The 27,911-nt window shown below is 40.8% G+C and overlaps 1 protein-coding gene across 1 annotated transcript; it reads right to left on the bottom strand.

Moving 5' to 3' along the window:
• Positions 1-101: 101 nt before the first annotated feature.
• LOC119802433 (guanylate-binding protein 6-like) lies at positions 102-27,421 on the bottom strand. The gene is made up of 11 exons (XM_038313358.1): positions 27,289-27,421; positions 17,939-18,162; positions 16,353-16,480; positions 8,623-8,732; positions 8,226-8,422; positions 4,457-4,702; positions 4,040-4,320; positions 3,185-3,391; positions 1,713-1,815; positions 1,199-1,392; positions 102-391 (listed from the first exon to the last, which is right to left on the bottom strand). Exons 1-11 carry the CDS (start codon positions 27,297-27,299, stop codon positions 182-184), a joined length of 1,911 nt encoding a protein of 636 aa, XP_038169286.1. The 5' UTR covers positions 27,300-27,421; the 3' UTR covers positions 102-181.
• Between the last annotated feature and the right edge of the window lie 490 nt (positions 27,422-27,911).

The following is a 27,911-nucleotide window of genomic DNA, read 5'->3' as shown; positions in this document are numbered from 1 at the left end:
TTCAAATGTGTGGACGTATGTTCTATGTACTTCAGGTGAGGCTTAGGTGTCCTCCAATCAACACTCTTCTGTTTGGCTGAATGAAAATAAAAACATGAAGCTTCAAAGAAAGACAAAGTATATTTTCATGGATCATCATTTCATCCAAAGAAGACTTTTTAGAAAAAGATTTAAATACATCCTATTTAAATGATGAAGTAAGGCCATTTATAACATCCATGATCAAGAAAAGGGGACCACAGATTGCTTTAGCAAATTCTTTTAGAATATTCTCTAAAATGGAACCACTGTTTTCCTTCATATCCTTGAGGTTAGATTTCAATTGCTCTATTTCTCCACTCATTTCCTCAGATTTCTTCTTAAACCCTTCTTCAAGCAAAGCCTTTTGATCCTAAAACAGTGAAGATGAAAAAGAAGTAAATACTGTAAAACGCAAACATAGCACCAGTTATAATTCCAAATCTATAGCAGTGGTCCTTACTGTACCCCTAAATGATTTTCTTTACCATAAAGAAGATAATCTGAGCCAGACCTATACATTTTGAGGGAAGATAGTTGAAACGTCACTAATGTTGATTCATCATGTTTTGGGTGCAATGCTGGCAGAGGTGTGAAGACATTCCTACACTCGTGCCCACTGAAATCCCCTGGTTGAATTGTGCAGAGCTCGATCTATGGACACAGTGTGGCAACCATATCGTGAAGACAGTGGCAACCTATCAGGTGCCATTTGCTTGCAGATAGGCAATGAGAAAATCACTCCAATGCCTTGTGCTGCTTCAAGCAGGCTGTCCAACCTGGAGACAGCTACAGAACACTCAGAAGTTGCCAATTCCCTGCGTTTTTCTGTCTTGACATGTCTTTCAGTTTTCTGCCAGCATAAATCATGGCCAGACTTGAGGGGGGGAGTGTCAGGAGCCTGATACTCTGGGCTTTGGTAACAAGACCCATTGTAAGCCTTAGAAAATTGCCTGGTTGGGAGTTTGTTGAGTGAGTTCTTATGAGGTCATTTTTAAATTTCCTGAATTGGTAAATCAAACTAGTATAGTTATAAAAAACAAACTGAAGGATCAACTAAAAACCTGAAGGAAGACCTCCTTAGCAACAATACTTTTAGTGGAGTTCCTCTCAGAACCTGGCTACAAACTTCCCCTACCACCTAGGGTATGAGGATCATCACAGTGATGAGGAGTCCCACCTGCAGCTGCTTCTCCAGCATCTTTTCCTGGTCTTTGATTAGCTGCTCTCTCTCCTGCACCAGCTTCGTTCTCAGTTGTTCGAGGTTTTCCTTGTGACTTCTCTCTTGAGCCTCCATCAGTTGCTGCTGCTTCTTCTGCTCTTGTCTTAGCAGCTCCTGTTCCTTCTCTGCTGCCTCCTTCTGGGCCCGCTCCTCTGTTCCAGAAAGATTCAGGGAGGGAAGAAAGTGATGGGTCAGGTAAAATGTCTACATTCCAGAACCCAGAGAGCAATTCAGACCTGAAAGGAAACTACAGACTCCATACTGGTCCACACAATAGACAGAGTGTTTCTGGAGGGGATGAGGAGACCCTGCCCACCTGACTGAAACACAGACTGACTTCCTGTTGCTCTTAGAGTGAGCACCCACAGAAGGGTAGAGAGCTGCTAATCAGGGAATGGGTTACCCTGGCCTCTATCAGGAAGCCTTGTGGGAACCTAACCCCTGCTGAAATCCAAGAGACATGCTTCTGTACCTGCAATGGCCTTCTCCCCAGCAGTGAGGGCTGTATCTGCCTGCAGGATGGAACTCTCAATGGTGGCCTGTGACTGCAGAAATCTCTGGAAGACTTCACTTGCCTGCAGGACCAAGAAGGAGCAAAGACCTTGATGGATCCTGGGAGAGAATCTATGTGAGTTAACACAGTCTCCACTGTGCCTCACTGTCAATTGCTATGGTGAAGACTGCAGACTGCCCCTGCTCTTCACTGGCACTACATACTTCTGGGTCCATGGCTTCCCTGTCATCCCTGCTAGGACCAGCTGCTACCTCCGGCTCCCAGATCCGGCCGGTTCACATCACTTGCAGATGTGCTCAATGCAACCTATGATGCTTTCAAATATTGTATCCCCATGTAAAATGCTGCATAACTGTGTGGGCTTCACTTTCTTCTGCATTGATGTAGGAAGTCTTTCTATATATGTGCTGCTTTTTATTGGATAATGAATAAAGAAACTACTTTGGCCTGTTGATAGGACAGAATAGAACTAGGTCGGGAAAACTATACTGAATGCTGGGAAAAAGAAGGCAGAGTGGAGAGAAGCCATGTAGCCCCCCGAAGACAGATGCCTGAACTTTACCCAATAAGCCACAGCCTCATGGCAATAGACAGATTAATGGAGATAGATTAAATTAAGATATGAGAGTTAACCAGAAATAAGCTTAAACTCTTGGCCAAACAGTATTGCAATTAATATAGTTTCTGTGTGATTATTTTGAGGCTGAGCAGCAGGGAACGAAACAAGCAGCCTCCATACAACACTGCTCTTGCTGGATGTATTTATGGTCAAGTTCCTCTATCTGCTTGGGATTCATGGTACATATGTTTAAACTCTCCCAGTAGTGGGGAACATCACCCAAAGCATTTTAGATAACTAAAGAAAGGACTAAAAAGAACACACTATGGTGTCATTGGCAACAACTGAGTAATATGTTAGCTGTATTCTTAGATTTATTAGCACTCCATAGGTAGACCATCCTGTCAGACTCAGAATTTTTTATGTGAACATTTCCAAGAATTAATAGTAAATAGCAGTCATTTTGAGCCAAGCATGGTTCGGTTGGTGAGGCTTGAAGGTAAAGCAATTAATCCCTTGCATCGCAAAGCCCTGATTTTGGTCGACAATACTAACATGAAGCTAAAGATGCCATGCTATCCTCATCTTTTCTTATTCCTCTTAAGCAGTGCTGTGTGCTCATGTTTTGTTTTATGACAATATATTTCCTGTGTTCTGAGCCCCACGCTCCCTACTCCTCACCCCTCCTCTATGCTCCCTACTCCTCACATCTCCCCTATGCTCCCTACTCCTCAGGTCTTCCCCATGCTCCCTACTCCACAAGTCTTCCCCATGCTCCCTATTCCTCACCCCTTCCCCCATGCTCCCTACTCCTCACCTCCTTCCCTTGCTCTCTACTCCTCACCTCTTTCCCTTGTTCCCTACTCCTCACCTTCTCCCCTTTTTGGGGCACCTGCCAATAGTCATCCTCAATCTTCTTCCTCATTTTCATGTAGAGCCTGTGTCCTCCAGGAACAAAAAATGTTGAAATATTTTCTATAAAAGTCTTTGAAAGCCGATTGAGTTCTTCCTGGCAGTATTGATCTGATGCTTCTTCATTTTTCAACATGAACATCCCTTTCTTCTCATCTATTAATTCCTAAAGGGAAATGGACAGAGATCTGACATGTTGAAGGAATAGAAGAGAAAAGTTCCAAGAAAGTTTGTATAAGAGTCAGCCTATTACCCACAAGAAAGTATTCTAGTGTAATAAGACCACAAGAGAATGTGAAATGCTAACACCTGAATTAAGATTCTAAGAAATCTGTACAAGGCTACAGTAAATGTTCTTGAAGTTCTTAGCCCTCAAAACCTTCTGTAAAAAGATGGTTCTTCACCTACAATCTCTGGAGCCATTACAATCTTGTAATTCTATCTTCAATGATATGACAAGGAGCAATAGAAGAGCAGTGACCTGCAGTGGGACTCTTGTGAGAAACTGTTTCACAGTAACAGAAGACCAAAGCAAGTTCAGGCATGAGTTGTAAGTGTTCTGGGCAGGATTGCAATCCACAAACATTAACTGCCTGAAGGACTTAGAAAACTATATACTCCTTATTCCAGTCATTAGAGATTTCTGTATAAGAAGCACCTGAAGTTTGGGAAGTGGACATGAGTCTTTCACAGTTGTGTTCATGATAACACACAGAGTGCCCATCTTTGAATGAGTCACATAACCGGGGTCAATAAATACACAGCAACACTACAGCCTTGAACGGACACAGGTATGACAGTTATTGACACTTACCAACAGCTTCTTCTGGAATTGCTGGTTTTCGTCCTTGAAGGAGTGCTCCATGAAGACAGCAATGGCTTCCTTCTCGCAGGCTGTGTGCACATCCAGCAGCTCCTGGAGCGTGTCTGTGGGGAGCCTCAGTCGCTGGCCCATCTGCTCACTGTAGTGCTCAGCTGCCTTCTGCACAGCTGCTGAGTTCTCACGCTGGGCCAGAGTTGTCACTGCATCATCCAGACAAGGCATGGCTCCACTGTTGATGGCATCCACGTAGGTCGTCACCAGAGTCCCCAGTCCTTCACGAACCATGAGTTTTAGGGGATAAATATGAAGTTATAAGTGAATGGGATCCAAGATTTTAAGACTACATTTCTAATCTCCCACAACTACACATGCACACTTACAAACACAAACACAATAAAAATCACTCACGATTCCCAGTGACCTTAATTCCCTCTCTGAGTGTCTTGATCTTTGCCTCGGTGAAGATGTAAGAAACAAAAGCCCTCATTTGTTCCTGGAACTTAGGATCCAGTTGGTCTTCTGAGATAGTCTCAATTTTGCATAACAGTTCTTTGTCATTTGTTGGCCGGTCAAAGACAAAACACTTCCGTTTAGGGAAGAAATGTCTGATGCACTCCCTGGGCAGATTGGATGCTTGGATTCTGGGATTGTCACCTAGTGTTAAGGGAAACACAAAGCAATGGGAATAGACTTAGAACAGAGAGCAAATTATGGAGGCCCTTGTCTCTGTGAAGTGTTCTGTAAATGGAATGGCAAAGGGCCACCCAACTAGCTTTACCCAAAATAATTACATGGAAACTGTATTCATTTAAACACTGCCTGGCCCATTAGTTTTAGCCTCTTATTGGCCAATGCTCACATCTTGTTTAACCCATTTCTCTTAATGTGTGTAGCACCACGAGGGGTGGCTTACCAGGAGAGATCTTAACCTGTGTCTGTCTTGGAGAGGAGAGGCATGGCATCTGCCTGAGGTGTCTGCCTGACTCTGCTTTTTTTTTCTCCCACAATTCTGTTTTGTCTACTCCGCTTACCTAATTTTCTGTCCTATTAAAGGGCCAAGGCAGTTTCTTTATTAACCAATGAAAGTAGACAGATGACCCTCCTCTATCAGTGTTCTGCACTCACAGGTCTCTACCATAAACATTCAACACTTCTTTACAGGTCAAAAGTATACCAAGTTTGTACTTGGTAGACATCTGGTGAAATAGTTCAGGAGACATTTGACTCCACTGGGAAGAGCATATGACTGAAATCCACAGCCATGAACATGGCATCAAGCACACTGTTGGAGGAGGGGCCTCTTGTACTTCCTGGCTGCCCGGCTAGCTTAGATCCTAAATAATCACATGGATATGGTATTAATCAAAACACTGCTTGGCCTATTAGCTCTAGCTTCTTATTGGCTAACTCTTACATCTTAATTTAACCCATTTCTATTAATCTGTGTATCACCACAACATCATGGCCTACCAGCAAAGTTTCAGCACATCTCTCTCCAGCTGTGGCTCCAAGGCATCTCTCTGACTCTGCACTTCTTTCTCCCATCATACAGCCTAACTTTCCCTACCCAGTTCTGTTCTTCCCTGCCATAGACTCAAAGCAGTTCTTTATTCATTAACCAATAAAAGAAACACATAGACAGAAGGACCTTCCACACCACACTATAGTTGTGTGCCCTGATGACTGAACAGCAAATGGTTTAATGTGATTTCTGGCCCAATTACTCCTTTGTAGCAAAGGAGCTGTTGTGACCCAAAAGAAAAGCCACAAATAAAGGATAATAGAGTTTAAAAAACATAGCAACATTAGCAATTCTAAGAAGGAAGCTATGGTTACTGAAAACTACTTTGATGCTAAAAGAATTCATTTTTGTATAGAAGATAAAAGTATCCTTCACAGTTGGGGAGGGAAGGTGGGACTATAAAAAAGTATAGGCTATATAAGTCTATACATACATCTAGAAATCAGATGTGCTACATTAACACATTATTTTATGGAACTGCTGTATTGAGGACTTTCTTCCTTTCTCTCATGTGGATGGGTGTGCTGTGTGTATGCATGTTTGCCTGTGTCTGGGTGTATGTGTGTGAGCACACATGCATGTGTCTGCATGTGGGTGCCAGACGTTGTCTTTAGAAATCCTCTATAGCCAGTCTTTCCTTATTTAATGAGGCAGGGTCTCTCGGGTGAAACTGGATTCTCCAGTACAGTCTATCTGGCTAGCCAGCATGCTCCAGCACCAGCCTGTGTCCTCAGCCTGGGCACTGGACTCAAGGTAGACATTCACACCCAGCCAGCATTTATAGAAGATCTAGAGATCACACCTTCAGTCCTCGCACTTGGGTGACAAGGGCTTTAAGCACAAAGTCATCTCTCCAGCCCATGCATAAGGATTTTTATTGAATCCATTTTAGCTGTTCATTCCATGACAATTAACCATGTGATATGACAACAGTGCCATCTGCTTCACTGGAGGAGCCCCCTCAGTACCTACCTGTGTTCTACAACATCCAGGTACAACACTCAAGCAGAACAACAAATGTTTTCTGAAAATTGAATACAGAACTGTTAACCTTTCCATCAAAAGTTATGTAAAAGGATCTCAATGAGTTTGAGGCTATCATGGCCTATATGCAACATTCCAGGCTAGCAAAATAATTTATATTGTGAGAACATTTTTCAAAAAAAAAGAAAATCAAACAAACAAATAAAAAAACAAAATTGTAAACACAAAAGGAAGAAAGAGAAAAAAGAAATAATAACAAAAGAAGAAAAGGGGAAAGAAAAAAGGAAAGGAACGCTGGGTGATAGCACATGTTTAATCCCAGTATTCGGGAGGAAGAGGCTGGAAACACTGAATTCCAGGCCAGCCTAAACTCAGCTACATAGAGAACAACAGGCCCACTAAGGGCTACATTGTGATACCTTGATTAAAAATAAACAATAGTAGATTATAGTGAAGGAACTCTGGCCAGTGTAGTGAGCATGGGTCTGGCAGGCCTTGCCTTTCCCCCATTCCCTCTTCCTTGTTAAAGACCATTATATTATATTCATAAAATTAGCCACCAAAGTCTATTCCCTCATTTGGCCACTTCCTCCTGCTGAAACCAACTACCAAGGTCCAGCTATGGATGTACTGAAGTGCAACAATCAAAAGCCCCCTTTGGCTCACTTAATTAACACGCCCAATTAAAATTAAACACCTCATCCTAACATGGGATTTCCCCTTTTACCTTTATAAACTGCCATTTGTCTATGGACCATGTCTGTCTCCACTCTGTCCAGAGGCTGTTTTTCGTCCTCTGGAACAAGCATCCCCTCCCCATCTCCCTTAATCCCTTCCTTTTCTCCCTCATCCTCTATCTCCTGTGTTTGTCTCTTATGTCTCTCTGGGGCAAATAAATCTCCTTTATGCTGAGAACTGGGCCATGGGGTGTCCAGGCCTGGATACTTTCCTTTCACATATAATTTCAGAACTGTGAGTACTGGTTTCACAGGCTGCGTTCCCACCTACTGTGTTTTTTTTTAATATTTTGAGTAAACAAAGACAGAAAAATGAAAGCAGTGAGCAAATCAGAACTGGCATTCCTCGCAAGGCTTCAAATGCTCTACTTGTGCTAATAATGTCCATGTAAATAGTTTACAGACCACTAACATTACTTCTCCTGACACTGTGGCATGAACAAAAATAGAAAGCTGTGATAAACAATGACACATACTGAGAAGGCACAGACTGGAAAGACACATCTGTCAGTTTACGTGGAACAGATGTTTTGCTTGCAACATAACCAACCCATCATTAAAAACCTATGTTTCTCTATGAGAAGAACAATGTACAAATCTGTAAAAATTTATTTTGAGATGGGCTATGTATGATAAATACATGGAAAAAAGGTAGCCAAGTATTTCTTAAAGGCAGGCAGACACAAAGTCTAGCAATACAATCTCTGGATTTGGAGACATTTAGATGGTTTAGACTCTAGACCTTAAAGTCCTGACTTGGAATAATTTTCCTATCCTCTAGGGTCTACTTTCCTCAAAAGAAATTAAACTCCAGTTCCCAGGCATTATCAATCAATGGCCTATCAGTGTTTCTGCAGACCTCCATCCCACTGCAAATACAGGAGGACCCCACAAACGATGGGAGCAACTCAGCAGATCCCAGCCCTCCCTCTACCTGGGATCAGCTTCAGTGCATTCTCCAGGTACTCGTCCTCCGTGATGTTCTTTCCATCTAACTTCAGCTCCAGGGTAAAATCCCGAACAGTCCAGATGAAGTCTGGGAAGAAACTCACAAACTCCGTGGAATTCTTTATTCCATCAGGACTTGGGGAAGACTTTGCCCTGATCAGCTCAGTGAGTTCTGTGACGTAACTGGAACTAGGTTAAGGAAACGTGAATTCACATGCACATTCTCATGATTCTCTCATTAAAAGCAAATCACAATAAACACCATTTTCTGTCCGAGTCTCCTCTGCCCCCGCCAAAAGCCACACAGACAGGGCAGGTCTGTGCCTCCACATGCATTCCAGAACACTCAATGAAACACGGCACCTCAGGTCCTGCAAGGATACTGCAGCTGCTCCAGGGCCTGGTGGTTGATGGTGCCCATGCTGTTGTAGACAAAGGTGCTGCTCAGAAGCACAGCCAGGGCGAAGATCCACGAGTCATTCGTAGGGTCAACCTGGAAGACACATGAGGGCAGAGGACTGAGAAAGAACTCCTCGGAAGTCCATTTGGGCTGCCTTTGCAGCCTTGTTTTTCTAGAAACTCTGGAGGGCAAAGCACATGGAACAAGAGTGCGTGTTCTGGCTAGAGAAAGAAACCAAGGTCAGCCTGAGAAACTTACTGGAACCCATATTTCTCTGCACAGAATATGGCTCCAAGTGGAGAAAGGACCTTGGTGTAAGATCAGACACCATGAATCACATAGAAGATTGGGTAGGGAATAGGCTTGAACTCATTTGCTAAGGAAAAGACTTTCTGACCAGGACCCAGATCACATAGACTCTACAAAAAATTAATAAACCAGATCTAATGAATAGGAAAATGTCTATAACAATTATACATCTGATAGGTTGTTAGCATCCAAAATACATAAAAAACTAAAACAAAACAACAAACAAAATGAACATCAAGAAAACAAATAGCCAGATTTAAAACTTAAGTACAGAACTAAAAGGGAGCTCTCGAACAGAGAAACACAAAAGACTAAGAAACTCATTAACAAGGTTCAACATTCTTAGCCACCAGGAAACTGCAAATGAAAACTGCTTTGCCAAAAACTGTAAACAACCTAAATGCTCCTTGACCAAAGAATGGATAAAGAAAATGTGGTACATTTACACAATGGAGTACTACACAGCAGAAAAACATGATGACATTTTAAATTTGCAGGCAAATAGATGGATATAGAAAACATCATATTGAGTGAGGTAACCCAGCCCCAAAAAGACAAATATCATATGTACTCACTCATAAGTGGGTTTTAGACATAAAGCAAAGAAAAATCAGCCTACAATTTACAATCTCAGTGAACCTAGACAACAATGAAGGCCCTAAGAGAGAAATACATGGATGTAATCTACATGGGAAATACAAAAAAAAAAAAGATCTCCTGAGTAAATTGGGAGCATGGGAACCATGGGAGAGGTTAAAAGAGGAGGGGAGAGAAAGGGAGAGGAGTAAAGAAAAATATATAGTTCAATAAAAACAATAAGAAAATAAAACTAATTTGCAATTTCATCCTATGACAGAATGGCCAAGAGCAATAAAACAACTGATAGAAAATACTATAAAGTACTGATGCACACATGATCTCATGTACTGATGCACACATGATCTCATGTACTGATGCACACATGATCTCATAGAGACTGTGACAAGACACAAGTCTGCACAGTTTCAGACTAGACAAAGTCCCAGCTGAGAAGAGAAGTAGACACAAAGTCTTAAGGGAACTTTAATTTTTAAAATATGATTTCTGCTTCACACATGGTTTCAAATCACTTGCAAATATGCCAATGATATTCTTTATAATGGAAAATACTAAAATTCACATGAAATCACAAAATACACTCTTTAACCAGATTAATCTTAAACAAGAACATCAGCATACATCCTGATTTTTAAAAATTACTAGACTATAGTAATCAGAACAATATGGTTTATTTAAAACTTTCCAAAGTGCTGTTAACAGATACAAGAAGAGCAAAGCATGTGAAAATGGTCAATGCCTATCTTGGAATATCATGCTAAACCCCATTAATTTGTGCAATTCACTTGTGTCAATGAGTATAATTAAAGTATGATAATAACAAAACAAGGATATATGACAATGGGACAGAGTAAGAGGCTCAGAAACAAATTTATGAATTAACTACCAACTGACCTTTGCCAAGGCTGTCGAGAACACACAAAACAAGAACACAGTGCCTTCTACAAATAGTGCTGGAGAAACAGGACACCCACATGCAGAAAATCAGAATTAGATCCCATAGACATATACACAAAAGAAGAAATAACCAAGGAAAAATACAAAACAGAGTGTGAGAGCAATGTTTTCAAACCATGTTTGCTAAGAGATATCAAAACGCATAAAAATGTCATGCAACTCAACAGAAAAACAAAACAAATACCCAATTAAATGTGAGCAAGACCTTGAGTACATATTTAAAAAACAAAAAAAGGCATGGTCACCATCTGCTCTGCCTCAGAACCAGCACGCGCCAGGATACAGCGAAGCCATGTGACAGCAGAAGCCTCCAGAAATTATCCAACCACTGTAGCCTCAGTCCCACCTGTACCTAGAGCAATGATCACCAGAAACACAACACTGTTTGTACCTGGAGGACAGACCAGGAAGCCATGGCCCCGCATGAACCAAGAGGATTGACCATCTGAGCCTTGGGCTCATCTACACCTAGAGGAGCAATCGCGAAAGGCTCAGCCCTGCCTGATCGTGAAAGACACTTTAATGGAGCTACAACCTCCAGTCACACCAACTGAAGGAAGAGGGACCCCTGAAGCACAGGCTCAACCCATGCCAACTGGAGGAAGAAATGGGTAGACAACAAGGTAAATTGTACTAAACAACACAAAGAGCAATACAGCAACACCAGAATCTAGTGGTTCTACAGCAAGAACACTTAAACATCCCAATGCAGATTAAGCAAAAGAAAATGACACTTTAAATAACTTTATGAAAATAATAGAGGCCCTTAAAGAGGAAATAAAAATTTCCCTTGAGGAAATCGAAGAAAAGACAAACAAAAAAAAGAAAGAAATCAACAAATCCCTTAAAGAAAACCAAAAAAAAAAAAAAAAACAACAACAATCAAACAGGGAAAGGAAATGGTTCAAGACTTTAAAATCGAAATAGAGGCAATAAAGAAAACATAAACCAAGGGAATTCTGGAAATGGAAAATCCCACACTAGTGAGTTAAGAAAACAACTGAAAGCTCTAGGACAAAAAGAAGCAAACTAACCCAGGAGCAGTAGACAGCTGAAAATGATCAAATTGAGGGCTGAAATCAATAAATTAGAAATAAAAAATCAATGAGACAGAGTTGGTTCTTTGAGAAAATCAACAAGATAAACAAATCATACTAAAATTAACCAAAAGACACAGAAAGAATGTTCAAATTAACAAAATCAGAAATGGAAATTGGGATATAACAACAGACACTGAAGAAATCCAGGGAATTATCAGGTCATACTTTAAAAACCTGTACTTGGAAAATTTAAAGAAAATAGACAATTTTCTGGATAAGTATCACATAACAAAATTAAATCAAGACCATATAAACCAATTAAATACACCAATAACCCCTATGGAACTAGAAACAGTCAAAAAATTCTCCTAACCAAAAACTTCCAAGGCCAGATGAATTCAGCGCAGAATTCTACCAGAACTTCAAAGAAGAGCTAATACCAATACACCTCAGATGGTTACACACCATAGAAATAGAAGGAACATTGCCAAATATTTTTAAGAGACTACAACCACCCTGATACGTAAACCACACAAAGACACAACTAAGACAGAGAATTATAGATCAATATCACTCATGAACATTGACGCAAAAAATACTCAATAAAATATTGGCAAACTGAATCCAGAAACAAATGAAAGAATCATCCACCATGACCAAGTATGCTTCATCCCAGAGATGCAGTGCTGGCTCAACATACAAAAATCTGTCAATGTAATCCGTCATATAAACAAACTGAAAGAAAAACAACCACATGATCATCACATTAGATACTGAAAAGCCTTTGACAAACTTCAACATCCCTTCATAATAAAGATCTTGGAGAGAGCAGGGATACAAAGAACATACCTAAACATGATGGAGACAATATATAGCAAGCCAACAGCCAGCATCAAACTCAATGAAGAGAAACTCAAAGTGATCCCACTGAAATCAAGAACAAGACAAGGCTGCCAGCTCTTTCCATATCAATTAATATAGTACTCGAAGTTCTAGCTAGAGCAATAAGACAACAAAAGGAGGGCAAGGAGATACAAACTGGAAAAAAAGAAGGTAAATATTTGCTGTATGCTGATGATATGATGGTATACCTAAGTGACACCAAAACTTCTATCAGGGAAGTACTACAACTGACAAACACCTTCAGTAATGTAGCATGATACAAGATTAACTTAAAAAAAATCAGTAGCCTTCCTATATACAGATAATAAATGGACTGGGAAAGAAATCAGAGAAAAATCAACCTTTACAATAGTCACTAATAACATAAAATATCTTGTGGTAACCCTAACCAAACTTCTGAAAGACCTGTTATGACAAGAACTTTAAGACTTGGAAGAAAAATTGAAGAAAACACCAGAAAATGGAAAGATTGCCCATGTTCTTGGATAGGTAGGATTAACATAATAAAAATGGAAATCTTACCAAAAGCAATCTACAGATTCAATTCAATACCCACCAAAATCCCAGCAAACTTCTTCACAGACCTCGAAAAAACAGTACTCAACTTCATATGGAAAAACAAAATCCCAGGATAGCTAAAACCACCCTGTACAATAAAGGAACTTCCAGAGGTATCACAAGCCCTGACTTCAAGCTCACTATAGAGCTGTAGAATGAAAACAGCTTGGTATTAGCACAAAAACAGACAGGAGGACCAATGGAATCGAACTGAAGACCCGGGTATCAATCCACATACATACAAACACCTGATTTTTTACAAAGAAGCGAAAAATATAAAATGGAAAAAAGAAAGCATATTCAACAAATGGTGCTGTAATAACTGGATATCAACATGTAGAAGAACACAAATAGATTTGTATCTATCACCATGCACAAAACTCAAGTTCAAATGGATCAAAGACCTCAACATAGAGCATTTCTTAAGTAATAAAAGCAGAAGCCCTGTATGATTCTGAGATCTTATTTTTATCCACAAGTAACGGCTAATCTTCATTGTCAATTGACAGAATTTTAAATCACCATGGAAACAAATCTCTGGACATTCTATAAGGAGTTATCTAGATTGGGTTGCATGAAGACCTGTCCTAAACATGAATGGTACAGCTCCATCAGCTGGGTCTCAAGCTGAAGGAACAGAACTGAACTCAGGCCTTCCTTCCTCAGCTTCACAATTGTAGATGACATGTGACCAACAGCCTTTTGTTCCTGCTGTTCACTTGATGGGCTGTATCCCCTGAAAATGTGACAGAAGCAGGGAAGTAGATCAGATGGTGCAAATGCTAGAGAGTAAGAAAGATTCCAAGAGCCAGACTCATCCATGTTTCATGTATCATTATTCAGAAGAATCAAAATGCTGAGTGACTGACTATAAATGTGTCTGAGTGACTGGATGGTAAAGACAACATGGAATATGAACACAGAATTTAAAAAAGAGAGAAAGCTGGTCATTGGAGATAATGTGCATAAACCTTAGATCAGTGTGCTAAATGACATGAGACAAATTTAAAAAATACTAATGCCTTTCTGGAGTGAAATGGAAAACCTGGGAATTTAGACTCTGCTCTCATGTCTAAAACTAAGGGAAGGAATAAAAAGGACGAATCAGCAAGCAAGAAAACACAAGATGAAAAGAAAAAACAAGATGGGATTACTGCACAATCCCAACAGCTTATTTCAATCTCTGGAACCCACATGAAGGTGGAAGGCACTGTGGCATGTGCCTACACATGTGCGCACACACACAAACACACACACACACACATGCCATGTACACTTGTACACCCACATGCATCACATAACATCTCACACACAACAGCAATATTTTTTTAAAAATCACTCAGTTCACCTATTTAAGAAAGTCAGGTTCATCTAACTAGTTATTGTGGGACAAACAGGCCTTCACTGAACCTGCAGAGTCAGCTCTCTCAAGAACTTCCAGAATGCCCTGTTGACAGTTGATAAATTTCACAATAAAAAGAAAATGTGAACCCAAGGGGCTGGATAGATGGCTCAGAGGAATGAACACTGGCTGCTGCTCCAGAGGACCACAGTTTGGTTCCCGACGTCTACATCAGATAGCTTCTAACTTCTGTAACTCCAGCTTTAGGGAATCCAAAACCTCTGAACACCAAGGATGCCTGTACTCACACACACATACCATAGGCAGACACACACATAACACATAATAAACATATATATATATATATATATATATATATATATATATATATCCCAAATGTATAAACCTAACTCCTTAACTCCATCCCCAAGATGTGTCCTTGGTATCTCAGAAGACAAGACAGAAGTCATTCTTCATTCACTGGAATGGGCTGTTATCCACCTTCTCATTCTTCATTCACTAGAATGGGCTGTCATCCACCTTCTCATCAATGCATGCTTCCACCTAACTGTTCCTAGTACAATGTCATCAACCCTCTCATCAACACATTCATCCACCTAACTGTTCTAGTATGATGTCACTGACCTTCAAAGCATCCATTCACTTATCTGCTCCTAGTACGATGCCATCCACCTTCTCATGGAAGCATCCTTCCACCTAACACTCATAGTAGAAGTAGTACCGGCTACCTGAGTCACCTTTAAAATGTAAGACCTGGTTCATCTAGCTAAGGCAGTGCTGATGGGTAGCAGCTCTCATATGCCAGCCTCCATATGACAAAGACCTCCATGGAAGACTTTAAGAGATGGGTAGGCACAAGAGATGAAGACTTTTACCCTTGACCCAACAAAGGCTAGTTCAAAAGTTCCAGCCCCAGCTCTCCTTGAAGTTCAGAGGTCAGAGGCTGCGTGTGATGTCTTTTCCTCTCACCATCCTGCTTCTTTCCAGGTACTAGACTATACAACAGTACACAGAGGTAGGATCCTCAATGAAACTAGGAGCATTCTTGGAAGCATTCTTTATTTTGTTCATTAATATCTAACTACTATGCCTAGAATCCAGGAACTGAACTGCTAAATTTTACTTAAATTGAATCAAATCATTCACCCAAATGGAAATATATAAAAAACATGTTTTACCTAAAATAAAACATATGATATCCGAGTGGTAGTGGCCCATGCCTTAATCCCAGCACTTGGGAGGCAGAGGCAGGTGGATCTCTATGGGTTTGAGACCAGCCTGGTCTACAGAGTGAGTTATAGGACAGGCTCCAAAGCCACACAGAGAACCCCTGTCTTAAAAAAAAAAGAAAGGAAGGAAGGAAGGAAGGAAGGAAGGAAGGAGAAAGAAAGAAAGAAAGAAAGAAAGAAAGAAAGAAAGAAAGAAAGAAAGAAAGAAAGAAAGAAAGAAAAAGATCTGACCTTATCTAAGAGTGAAATCTAAATAGAAGTAGGCAGATGTTTCTGTCCTGCCGGGTCCCAAAGACTTCAATTCTAAAGTAACAAAGAGAGACTTATATTAATTATAAACTGTTTTTCCTATTGGCTCAGGCTTATTATTAACTAGCTCTTATAAATTAAATTAAGCCATAATTCTTACCTATGTTTAGCCAGGTAGCTTGATGCCTTACTCAGTGCAGCATTCTCATCTGGCTTCCTCTCTATCTGGGTGGTGACTATAGACTGAGCTTTTTCCTCTTCTCAGAATTCTGCTAGTCTGGTTACCCTGTCTATAATTCCTGTCTGGATACTGGCCAGTCAGCACTTTATTAAACCAATAGGAATGACAAATCTTTACAGGGTATAAGATCATTATCCCACAGCAAAGAGATGAATGTTTTACCTCACCTGCTGTAGTTCAGTCTGTAAAACTATTAAACATATTTATAAATAGATCAATTAGTTGGATAACAAGGGATCATAAGGGACAGCTTGAGCCTCATCCTACCTTCTCCACATCACCCAGGCCCTCAGTATCCAGAAGAACCAGGGTGTGCTTTGGTTTGGTGGGATGGGGCACACACCACATCCAGATGCCCTTGGTTTCAGACTGCACAGTGGAGCCCAAAGGGAAGCCTGGGGGAAGAAATGAGGACTTAGGCTCGGTATGTGAACATCCTGCACAGATAGCCCCGTGTGCTCAAACATTAGTGCCCAGCAGCCAGCACCATTTTGAGGGATTCTGAAGGATTTAGGAGTTGGAGACTAGATGGAGCATACAGCAGCCAAAGAAGTAATACTGGAGGTTATGACTGGGTCCCAAGTTTCTTCCTCAGTCTCTGCCATCTGTCATCCATGCAGCTGCCACTGTAATGTCACCATGGTCCCAGGATCAATGACTCCAACAAGTGTCCAACAAATCGATCCCCATTAGGTTATTCTCTCTGGTGTTTTATACACAGGCACGAAAAAGCAAAGAAGAGAACAACACACATGAAAATTGGCAGTGCTGTGAATCCCAACACTCAAAATAGTGCTTCATCTTTCCTCAAGATGAGCTGTCAATTTCAAGCTATAAAAAGAAATTTAACATAAGATTTAAACAATGCCACACAAAAGCTCCAAATAAAAACAGAGAGACATCACAAATCTGAGAACATGGAGCACTTTGCTGGCTGCAGTGAGTGTGTTGAACCAGTCATGGTTGTACACACCTGTCATTCCTGAAGGCGGGAGACAGAGGCAGGAGAATTGCCATTAACTTGAGAGCAACTGGGACTACATAGCTAGAACCAGATCAAACATCAAGACTGTCTCAAAAAAGAAAAAGGTACTTCTTACAAATTGTGGGAAATGGTATGGGTTCCAACTCAGAGACACACAAGAAGAGAAAAAAACTAGAAAAAGAAAATTATTATAATAGTTTTGCATTCAAAGCTATTAAAGAAGAAAAACAAAAACAAAAGTGCAGCTATAAAAGGATATAAAGCCCTTTTAAAGTTTTTTAAAAATAAAGTTATTTATTTCTAAATAATCTTTAAATTTACTTATTTCATTTTATGAATATCGGAATTTTGCCTACATGTATGTAAGTGCACCATGTGCATGCCTCGAGCCAATAAAGGCCAAATATGGGCATCCAATCCTCTAGAGCTGGAGTTACAGACTTTTGAGTCACCACATGGATGCTGGGAACCAAATCCTGTCCTCTGCAAGAGCAGCCTAGACCATCTCTCCTACCCATAATTTTAAAGACTTAAGTTTTCAAAGACATTTCTATCATGATGGAAATACTTTACTAAGAAAGGAAAACCTGCTGTATGAGACAAGAGACTGACACACAGGATCCCATTGCTTTGGGCATCAGAAAAGGCCCTGTCTTGAGCACTCCTGGGAGAGAGTTTCCTTAATGAAATGGAAGGAAAGAATGCAGGAACCGATTATTGGGAAGGAGTAATTACTCATGCAAATTAGCATGAGAGGGTAGATGTGTTGAAAGGACTTTGGCTTTTCTTTGTTACAGTTGGGGATCATAATTAAGATAAAGGGACAAAGACAGTCGAACCTTTGGCTAATACCGGGAATGCCACTTACCTTGATTCTGTCCTAACAGACGGTTCATCAGGTAGGACTTCCCTGTACGGTACAATCCAACAATAGCCACAACTACCACTGGCTGCGAGATCTTATTCAGAATCTCTATGGCTTTCTGGTTCACATACAGCTGATCCTTCTGGTTTTCCACCAGACAAATGGGAGCCATCATTTGGGATCCGATCATGGCAACTTGCCAACCTAGAAGAATCTGCAAGAAGAATCTGCAAGAAGAATACAAAGCCATTGTCTACTTCAGTGTTACTCAGTCCTAAGTGGCTTAAGACTAATAACATTTGCACATTTCCTATTGGCAGTGAATAGATACAGAGGAGGTTCTCTACTTTCTTCATCATTCTTCAAAGGTCTAAAGATGCTTTTGGTAATACATGGGATGCCATCATCTATAAGGTTTTACTTCAATAGTAAATACCAAACAACTGTTACATTCATTAAGATCTGCCAATATGCTAAGTCTTATAATAAATCTTTAGTATATGACCTCCCAAAATCTGTATGAACCTACATTACAGATTACTGCGCACTGCCAATGGGATAAGGGAATTTGCAAAACCTTAAACACCCAGCAAAATGGCAGACCCGTGGGTTCTAAGTCCTTGTTCCCTCTCTGAATGACTTTAAAGTGGCTGAAAATATATCAGAGCTTTGAAAGACACCCATGAATTACACAAACACTGAGACATCCCAATGAATAAATAATGTGAATTAAATGTGTATTTACTTGACTTTTCATTGTTTAACCCTGCACCCAATCTGATAGAGTCTATCTACAGAAAATAAAGAAGACCTTAATTGCAACAGACTAACCTGCAGCTAACCTGGTGTCTATTTTACCTAATTTGGATTTCAAGGAGGAATTATTTCTAGAATATGATACCAAAATCTCAATATGAGTGAATAAATAGAAAAAAATCCATGCTTTAAAATTAAGAACTTATGTGCATCAAAGGATTTATAAACAGTATAAAAGGCAGTCCAAGTGCTATGAGACAATGATTTTTTATCCTGTCACTTGTATTATTTTTAATAAGATACTTATTGGCCAGTAGCCAGGCAGGCAATATAGGCAGGGCAACCAGGCAGGAAGTTGAGGTGTGGCTATGAGAATTATTGGAAGAAGGAAGTTTCAGTCCGCAGTTGTGACCCAGATGCAGTGGATGTAAGATGTGACTGCCTCGCCGGAAAAGGTACCAAGCCACGTGGCTAACACAGACAAGAATTATGGGTTAATATGAGGTATAAGAGTTAATAAGAAGCCTGAGCTAATGGGCCAATCAGTTTATAACTAATGGAGACTTCTGTGTGATTTCTTTAGGACTTAACGACTACAGGAACAGAGCAAGAAAGAAACCTCAGTCAACAGAATAGTACCCAACATGTAGACAACTGCATCCACATAAAGCCTGAGAGAGCTCGGGAGTAATTCTAGACCCAAAATAACAGTGTTAAGCACAACTTCTTGACAGTAGCACTGTCTCAGGGGGGCTCTGCTTGCTAGAGGCAAGTGCTCTCATTTAAGACTCAGCTTTAGCTGCAAAACCTTCTAGCTCTTTTAAGAGGTCCTGCCACAAAACACTTAAATGGTGTTGATGAAAAGCTGACTGCATACTTTTTGGTGGTTGCAGGGACCTTAAAATGCCATAGAGTTGTGGCAATAAACATGGCTCCAGCCAGTACCTCCACCATGAGGTTAGACTCTCAGAAAGCTAAGAAATGGAGTAGATCCAGCTATCTTGATCATAATTCTAAATTTTCTTTAGGTCCCCATAAGATTATCAGTGCCCTTGGGGCTGGAGAGATGGCTCAGAGGTTAAGAGCTTTGCCTACTCTTCCAAAGGTCCTGAGTTCAATTCCCAGCAACCACATGGTGGCTCACAATCATCTGTACTGGGGTCTAATGCCCTCTTCTGGCCTGTAGGCATACACACAGACAGAATATTGTATACATAATAAATAAATAAATACATGTTTTTTTTAAATAAAAAAAAAGATTATCAGTGCCCCAAATCAATAGGAAGTAGCCTGAAAAACTATACCCACATTCCCAAAAATGGACTACAGATATTTTTCTTTGTTTAGAATGTTGGTTACAAGTTGTTATGGATAACAGTTATGAGAAAAGCTAAACAAAGGAGATTAGATTCAGAGTTCTTGGTTTGTTGTTTTTTTTTTAAAAAAAAAGGGGGGGGGTTGGGGAGAAGTGCTGTGAGGCAATGGTCTTTTATCCTGTCACTTATACTGCTTTTAATAAAATACTGATTGGCCAGTAGCCAGGCAGGAAGTGTAGGCAGGGCAACCAGGAAGGAAGTTGAGGCATGGTGAGAATTATGGAAAGAGGGAATTTTCAGCCTATAGTTGTGATCCAGATATGGCTCCTTTAAGAGAGGCTTCCTGACTCAGCTTTAGCTGCAAAAACTTTGCATCCCATTTAAGAGGTTCTGTCACAAAACACTTAAATGGTGTTTATAAATAGCAAAAGAAATAAAGTTTAAAATAAAGCCACATGAAGATGGAAAATACACAGAGAATATGAATACTGTATGTTATTATGCTCTCTTTGAATTGTTTGAATGCTGAGGAAGGTGCAACAGCTGCTAAAAGATATTTGTTTATAAATGCTACTGAATTAATCCAAGATAAGTATTTTGAAAATACCTTGACTTCAAAATTTAAGTCAAAAGCAATGTTTTAATTAATATAGTTTAATATAGTTTCTGTGTGATTATTTCAGGTCTGGATGGCTGGGAACAAACAAGCAGCCTCTGCATGCAAAATGGTGCTCAACGTGGGGGCTAATCCACATGATCAGCCACACACTTTGGGTCTGGGTGCTTGTGTGCCCACTCAGGGTCAGGAGGAAAGTACATAAGAGCACATCTACAATTTAGCATGCCCATCTGGGAAAGCACTCACATCAGGTCTGCTAGGCATGCACAGGCAGGAGAGCATGGCAGATTCCCATTGCCATACACAGAGAGTTTCCATGCTGCGCAGTGCACTGCATGGCGGATTTAGCTTTTACTCAGATAAAAAGGGATTATGTGCTGCACGCTCGTTCCCAGAGTTAAAGTGGTGAGCATGGCTCCTACCTGGCAGTCCCAGAGCTAGTGGTAAAGGTACCTCTGCCATATTAAAAGTGCAAGAGAGTTCAAATGGCCAAAAGACAATTAAGGTCATGCTCAACCACCTTAGCTATCAGGGAAATGCAAATCAAAACAACTTTGAGATACCATCTTACACCTGTCAGATTGGCTAAAATCAAAAACACCAATGATAGCCTTTGCTGGAGAGGTTGTGGGGTAAGGGGTACACTCATCCATTGCTGGTGGGAATGCACACTTGTGCAACCACTTTGAAAAGCAGTGTGGCGATTTCTCAGGAAATTCGGGATCAACATACCCCAGGATCCAGCAATTCCACTCTTGGGAATTTACCCAAGAGATGCTCAATCATACTACAAAAGCATTTGTTCAACTATGTTCATAGCAACATTATTTGTAATAGCCAGAACCTGGAAACAACCTAGATGCCCTTCAGTGGAAGAATGGATGAAGAAACTGTGGAATATATACATATTAGAGTACTACTTGGCGGTAAAAAACAATGACATCTTGAATTTTGCATGCAAATGGATGGAAATAGAAAACACCATCCTGAGTGAGGTAACCCAGGCCCAAAAAGATGAACATGGGATGTACTCACTCATAATTGGTTTCTAGCCATAAATAAAGGACATCAAGCCTATAATTCGTAAAAATCCTAGAGAAGCTAATAAGAAGGTGAATCCAAAGAAAAATGTATAGTTATCCTCCTGGATATTGGAAGTAGACAAGATTGCCAGACAAAAAATGGGAACTTGGGAGTGGGGTGGTATGGGGGATGGGGGGATGGGGAGAGAAAAGTGTGAAGTGGAGGATGGGAAGAGCTTGGGGGAAGAGGATGGTTGGGATATAGGAAGGGTGGATATGGGAACAAGGAATTATATATCTCAATTAAGGGAGCCATTCTAGGGTTGGCAGAGACTTGACTTTAGAGGGGTTCCCAGGTATCCAGGGAGATGCCCCCAGCTACTTCCTTGGGCAGCTGAGGAGAGGGAGCCGGAAAAGGCCAGATCCTATAACCATACTCATGAATATCTTGCATATCACCATAGAATCTTCACCTGGCAATGGATGGAGATAGAGACAGAGCCCCACATTGGAGCACCGGACTGAGCTCCCAAGGTCCTGATGAGGAGCAGAAAGAGGGAGAACATGAGAAAGAAAGTTCGTACTGTGAGGGGTGCGTTCACCCACTGAGATGGTGGGACAGAATTAATGGGAGATCACCAAGACCAGTTGGAATGGGACTGATGGAACATGTGACCAAACTGGACTCTCTGAATGTGGCTGATGGTGGAGGCTGACTGAGAAGCCAAGGACAATGGTGATGAGCATGGATCTATGGCATGGACGGGCTCTGTGTGAGCCTTGTCAGTTTGGTTGATCACCTTCCTGGACCTGGGGGGAGTTGGGAGGACCTTGGACTTAACATAGTGTAAGGAACCCTGATAGCTCTTTGGCCTGGAGAGGGAGGGAGTGGGGGTATGGGTGGAAGGGAGGGGAGGGAAGGGGAAAGAGGAGGGGAGGAGATGGAAATTTTTTAAATATTAAATAAAAAAAAGAAAAAAAGTGCAAAAGAGGTGGAGACAGCATCCAAGCTGCTTACCATTTCTTACCATTTTGTTATTTGTATATTTCTACTATTCATTAAGGTTTGTGCTTGTGCAGCTCATTTAAAATGTAATGTATAATTAAGAAATATAGGTTAATAAACAGTCATCTATAATAGTCAAGTTAAGTTAATGTTAGTTAGGTTTTCTGGATGTACGGAGATATACTTCAGATGGCTAGGTATTCTTCAAACCTTTCAAAGATAAAGAAAACATGTTTTAATGACTTAGGACTTTTCATGACAATGAAACACATCTGCTTTTGGAAGCACCAATCTACTTCAAGAGGATGATGGGCATCATGGCAGTTCCTTAAGGAGTTTGTTAGCCATTTGGGCAAGAAACTGTTCTTGCCTGAACTGATTGATAATATGTTGTATGAACTGGACATGCAGGACCCACAGAAATGACTGCTGAACTTGCCTAAACTGAGACAGTCCTTCGGGGTTCCTGCTTCATGAAAGAGTCTGCCAGACATTCACAAGACACAGAAGAAAGTGACTGACAAACTGCCAATAGAGGTAAAAGAGTCTTTCAAATTTCCTGCTTCATGTAAAAGTCTGCAGGATACAATGCACCTGTAGGCTAAAAACGGATGCCCCAACATTACAGAAGAACTTGGGGTGACTATCCAGGCAGCGAGATGTCTCTGTCAATTCTAGAGTTTTGGAAGTTTCTTATAATGCACTTCCTGTTAGCTTAGATAATTTTATATCCTTCTGGGGTCTTTGATGGGGTTGAAGAATAGATAGTATACTTTTCTTAGTTATGATAGAAGATAAAGTAGATATAAAACCTTAGACTCACAAAGATAGAATAGATGATAAATATTTCTTAATTGGCCAAATGCAAATGAACTAAAAATTGTAATTATAATTCTTGCTTGATAACTGTTTTGTATATGTAAATTTACTATTTTAAAGTTAAAACCTTCCTTTTTATTTGGACAGAAAAGGGGAAATGGTGTGGGAAGTCTTTCTGTATATGTGTTCCTTTTATTGGATAAGGAATAAAGAAGCTGCTGGAACGATGAAAGGGAAGAATAGAGCAAGGCGGGAATTCCAAGCAGAGATAGAATGAAAAGAAGGTAGAGATGTCAGGGAGACACCATGTAGCTGTCAAAGGAGACAGATGCCCTGGAACTTTACCAGTAAACCACAAGCCTCATGGTAAAATATAAAATAATAGGAAAGGGTTAATTTCAGATTAAGAGCTAGTCAATAAGAAACCTGAACTAATAGGCCAAGCAGTGGTTTGGTTTGGTTTGGTTTGGTTTGGTTTGGTTTGGTTTGGTTTGGTTTGGTTTGGTTTTTTTAAGACAGGGTTGCTCTGTGTTGCTTTGGAAACTGTCCTGGAACTAGCTCTTGTAGACCAGGCTGGCCTCAAACTCACAGAGATCCACCTGCCTCTGCCTCCCAAATGCTGGGATTAAAGGCATGCACCACTACTGCCTCGCCCCCAAGTAGTGTTTTAATTAATATAGTTTCTGTGTGATTATTTCAGGTCTGGGTGGCCAGGAACAAAAAAGAAGCCTCTGCCTGTACAATCTAAAAATTCAATGCAATCCCCATAAAATTTGCAACACATTTTTTTTGCAGACCTCAAAAGAATAATACTCAAACTCATATGGAAAAATTAAAAAAAACTCAAAATAGCCAAAACAATCCTGTACAATAAATGAAACTCTGGAAGCATCACCATTCCTGACATCAAGCTGACATAGAGCTACAGTAATGAAAACAGTTTGGTATTGTTACAGACAGGTGAACCGATGGAATCGAATCAAAGGCCCCAATATTAATTCACACAGTGATGAACACCTGATTTTTGACAAAGAAGCTAAAGTTATACAATAGAAAAAAGCATCTTCAATGAATGGGGGTGGCATAACTGGATATCAACATGGAGAAGAATGAAAATAGACCCATATCTATCACCATGAACAAAACTCAAATCCGAATAGATCAAAGACCTCAACATAAAGCCAGCCATACAGAACCTCATAGAAGAGAAAGTGGGAAGTAGCCCTGAACACATTGGCACAGGGAACCACTTCCTAAATATATCACCAGGAGAACAGTCACTGAGAGAACAATTGATAAATGGGACCACCTAAAACTGGAAAGCCTCTGTAAATCAAAGGACACAGTCATTAAGACAAAATGGCAGACTACACAATGGAAAAAGATCTTTACCAATCCCACATCTGACAGAGGACTGATCTCCAAAATATTCAAAGAACTCAATAAACTAGACACCAAAAGACCAAATGCTCCAATTTGAAAAATGGTGTACAGATCTAAACAGAGAACTTTCAACAGAGGAATGTCAAATGGCCAAAAGACACTTAAGGAAATACTTAGCGACCTTAGTCGTCAGAGAAATCCAAATCAAAATAACTCTGAGATACCATCTTACATCTGTCAGAATGACTAAGATCAAAAACACTGATGACAACTTATGCTGGAGAGGATGTGGAACAAAGGGAACACTCCTCCATTGCTGGTGTACAACCACTTTGGATATCAATGTGTTAGTTTCTCCAAAATTTGAGATTCAAGCTACCTCAAGACCCAGAAATACACTCTTGGACATATGCCCAAAGGATACACACTCATACCACAAGGACAATTCCTCAACTATGTTCACAGCAGCACTATTTGCAATAGACAGAGCCTGGAAGCAACCCAGATGCCCCTCGATTGAGGAATGGATAAGGAAACGTGGTACATTTCCACGATGGAGTACTACTTAGTGGCAAAATAGCAATGACATCTTGAAATTTGCATGCAAATTGATGAAACTAGAAAAAAAAACCATCCTGAGTAAGGTAACCTAGACCAAGAAATACAAACATGTACTCACCCACAAGTGGATATTAGACATTAAGCAAAAGATAACTAGCCTATAATCTATGACCCCAGAAAAGCTAGGTAACAAGGAGAACAATAAGAAAGGCATACATGGATCCCCAGGGAAGGTGAAGCAAACAAGAAAGCCTGGGAAAATAGGGAATATGGAGGGAGTGGAAGAACAAAAGCAGAGGGTGAGGGGAGAACAGATAGGAGAGAGGAGACTATGCGGAAATAAGATGGCTGATATGGGGGAAGGACAAAGAGGGATATCAAGGAAAGAGATATCTTGATCGAAGGAGCTCTTATGGGGCTAGCAAGAAAGCTGGCACTAGGGAAATTCCCAGGAATCCACAAGAATGACCCCAGCTAAGACCTTAAGCAATAGCAGAGAAGGTACCTGAAGTGCCTTTGCCTGTACTCAGATTGATGACTACATTGTTATCATAGAACCTTCATCCAGAAACTGATGGAAACAGATACAGAGATCCACAGCTAGCACTGGGCCTAGCTCCCAGAGTCTAGTCAAAAAGAGGATCTGACCTAGTGGGAGCTCAGTGACTTTAGATTGACAGCAGAGGAATCTGCATAGGCCCAAACTAGGCCCTCTCAATGGAGGTGACAGTTGTATGATTGGGGCATTATGTGGAACACAGGCAGTGGGACCAGGGTTTATCCCTCATGCTTGAACAGGAGTACATTCTCTGTAGAGGGATACCTTGCTTAGCCTAGATCTATGGGGGATAGCTTTGGTCCTGCCTCAAAGTGATGTACAAGACTTTGTTGACTCCCCATAGGAAGCCTTACCCTCTCTGAGGAGTGAATGGGGGTGGGGTGGGTGAAAGGTGGGGTAGCAGGAGAAAGGAAGAGAGGGGGAATTTGGATTGGTATGTAAAATGAGAAAAGATTGTTTTAAAAAATAAAATAATTACAAAAATTCTACTGCACACTACAACACAGATGAGCCTGAGGATATTATGCCAAGGAAGGAGAACGTAAAGAATCCTGAGAATTTAGATGCAGATGACATCACAGGTTCTCTGCAACTTGCTCCCATATATGAAAATAAATTCACAGCATGACAAAATGCATATAGCCCCATATGATTTATATATCTCATATACACCCAAATCATTGATGAAACGGATTCTGATGGTCTACTTCTGCTTAATAAAAGTCAGTGAGATAGAACTAAATTCATTTCTAAAGAGATACTTGCCAAGCTCTTGTGCTGAAGTTTCTCAATGGTTCCTACACAGAAAAGACGCTCTTCTGACTAGAGTTGCCCGAGAGTCTGGCCAGGGATTGTGGGGCTGTGGTCCCAGTTAAGGCAGAGGGACTCCCTCCCAAGGCTGCTCCCACAGCACTTGCCAAGGGCCTCAGTGGAAGCTGCCAGAGCAGGGGAGCCTGGAGTGTCAGGATGCCACTGTGCATCTGTCACTTGTCAAAGGAAAGAAACTGGGCTTCACACACCTAAAGCCAACCACAGCCCTGCAGACCAGACAACACAGAATGTGCCTCTCCTGACCATCCCTTGGTCACCACGTGGAAATGAAAGTCAAATCCAATCAGCTTTTATTAACATAGTTACGGTGTACAAAAGGATTATTCTAATTGTCTAATCAAAATGGGGGTTTTAATTTTAACATAGTAAAATTATACACAACAAAAACAACTATTTGGTAAGCATTACAGTTACAATATCATTTGAGATATTGGTTCCAGACTAAGCAGGTTCTAAAAGGAAGAAAAAGTAAATAATATACCTGGTCCCCATCCCACAGGTGCAAGAACAGGTCTCAGCTGCTTCAGCCTCGCCTCTGCTTCCCTGCCTCTGGCTCCTTTGCTGCTCTCCCTGTGAATCCACCACACACACACTGCTGAGAACATCACAGGTTGCAGCAGAAATGAAACTGAAAGTAAAGGCTTCAGAGCCCTGCTAACTTAGCCAAGATGCTGGAGGGCAGCAGGAAAGCCAGTCAGTTACTCTGCTGGCTGAGGGACCTCCCACTGTGGAGAGCATTTACTTCTCTTTCCTGAAATCTCTCTCAACTGTCCTCCCCACAGAAGAAACAGAAACTGAAGAAGGAAGTTACATAATCGGGGACTGTTACAAACGTGTTTCTCCCAGTGGAAATTCCCCGAGCTTCCTTGGTGAAGAGCTCTAATGCTTTTAATGTGTGTTCTAAAACAGAAACCATTCATCTAAAAATCGTCTTTAAAAGAAGCAACTAGAAAATAATGAGTAGGAACAGTCAGAGAGCTGGGGGGGGGGGGCGGGGTGGGAGTGCTCTAAAGGCTCCAACTGCACCAGCCTGATGACCCAGCTCCATCTCTGGAACCCATGCAAAGGTGGAGGAGAGAAGTGTGTTGTAGAATACTATTTTAA

This window comes from Arvicola amphibius, chromosome 1 (assembly GCF_903992535.2).
Source record: "Arvicola amphibius chromosome 1, mArvAmp1.2, whole genome shotgun sequence".
In the NCBI taxonomy this organism is placed as follows: domain Eukaryota; kingdom Metazoa; phylum Chordata; class Mammalia; order Rodentia; family Cricetidae; genus Arvicola; species Arvicola amphibius.
This window is presented reverse-complemented; position numbering and strand designations above follow the sequence as displayed.

Excerpts from the sequence above, each read along its gene's own strand:
- LOC119802433 (XM_038313358.1), bottom strand. Across the intron at positions 4,703-8,225 it reads TGCACTGAAGCTGATCCCAG|GTGACAATCCCAGAATCCAA; the intron begins GTAGAGGGAGGG and ends CCTTAACACTAG. Across the intron at positions 392-1,198 it reads TGCTGGAGAAGCAGCTGCAG|GATCAAAAGGCTTTGCTTGA; the intron begins GTGGGACTCCTC and ends TCACTGTTTTAG.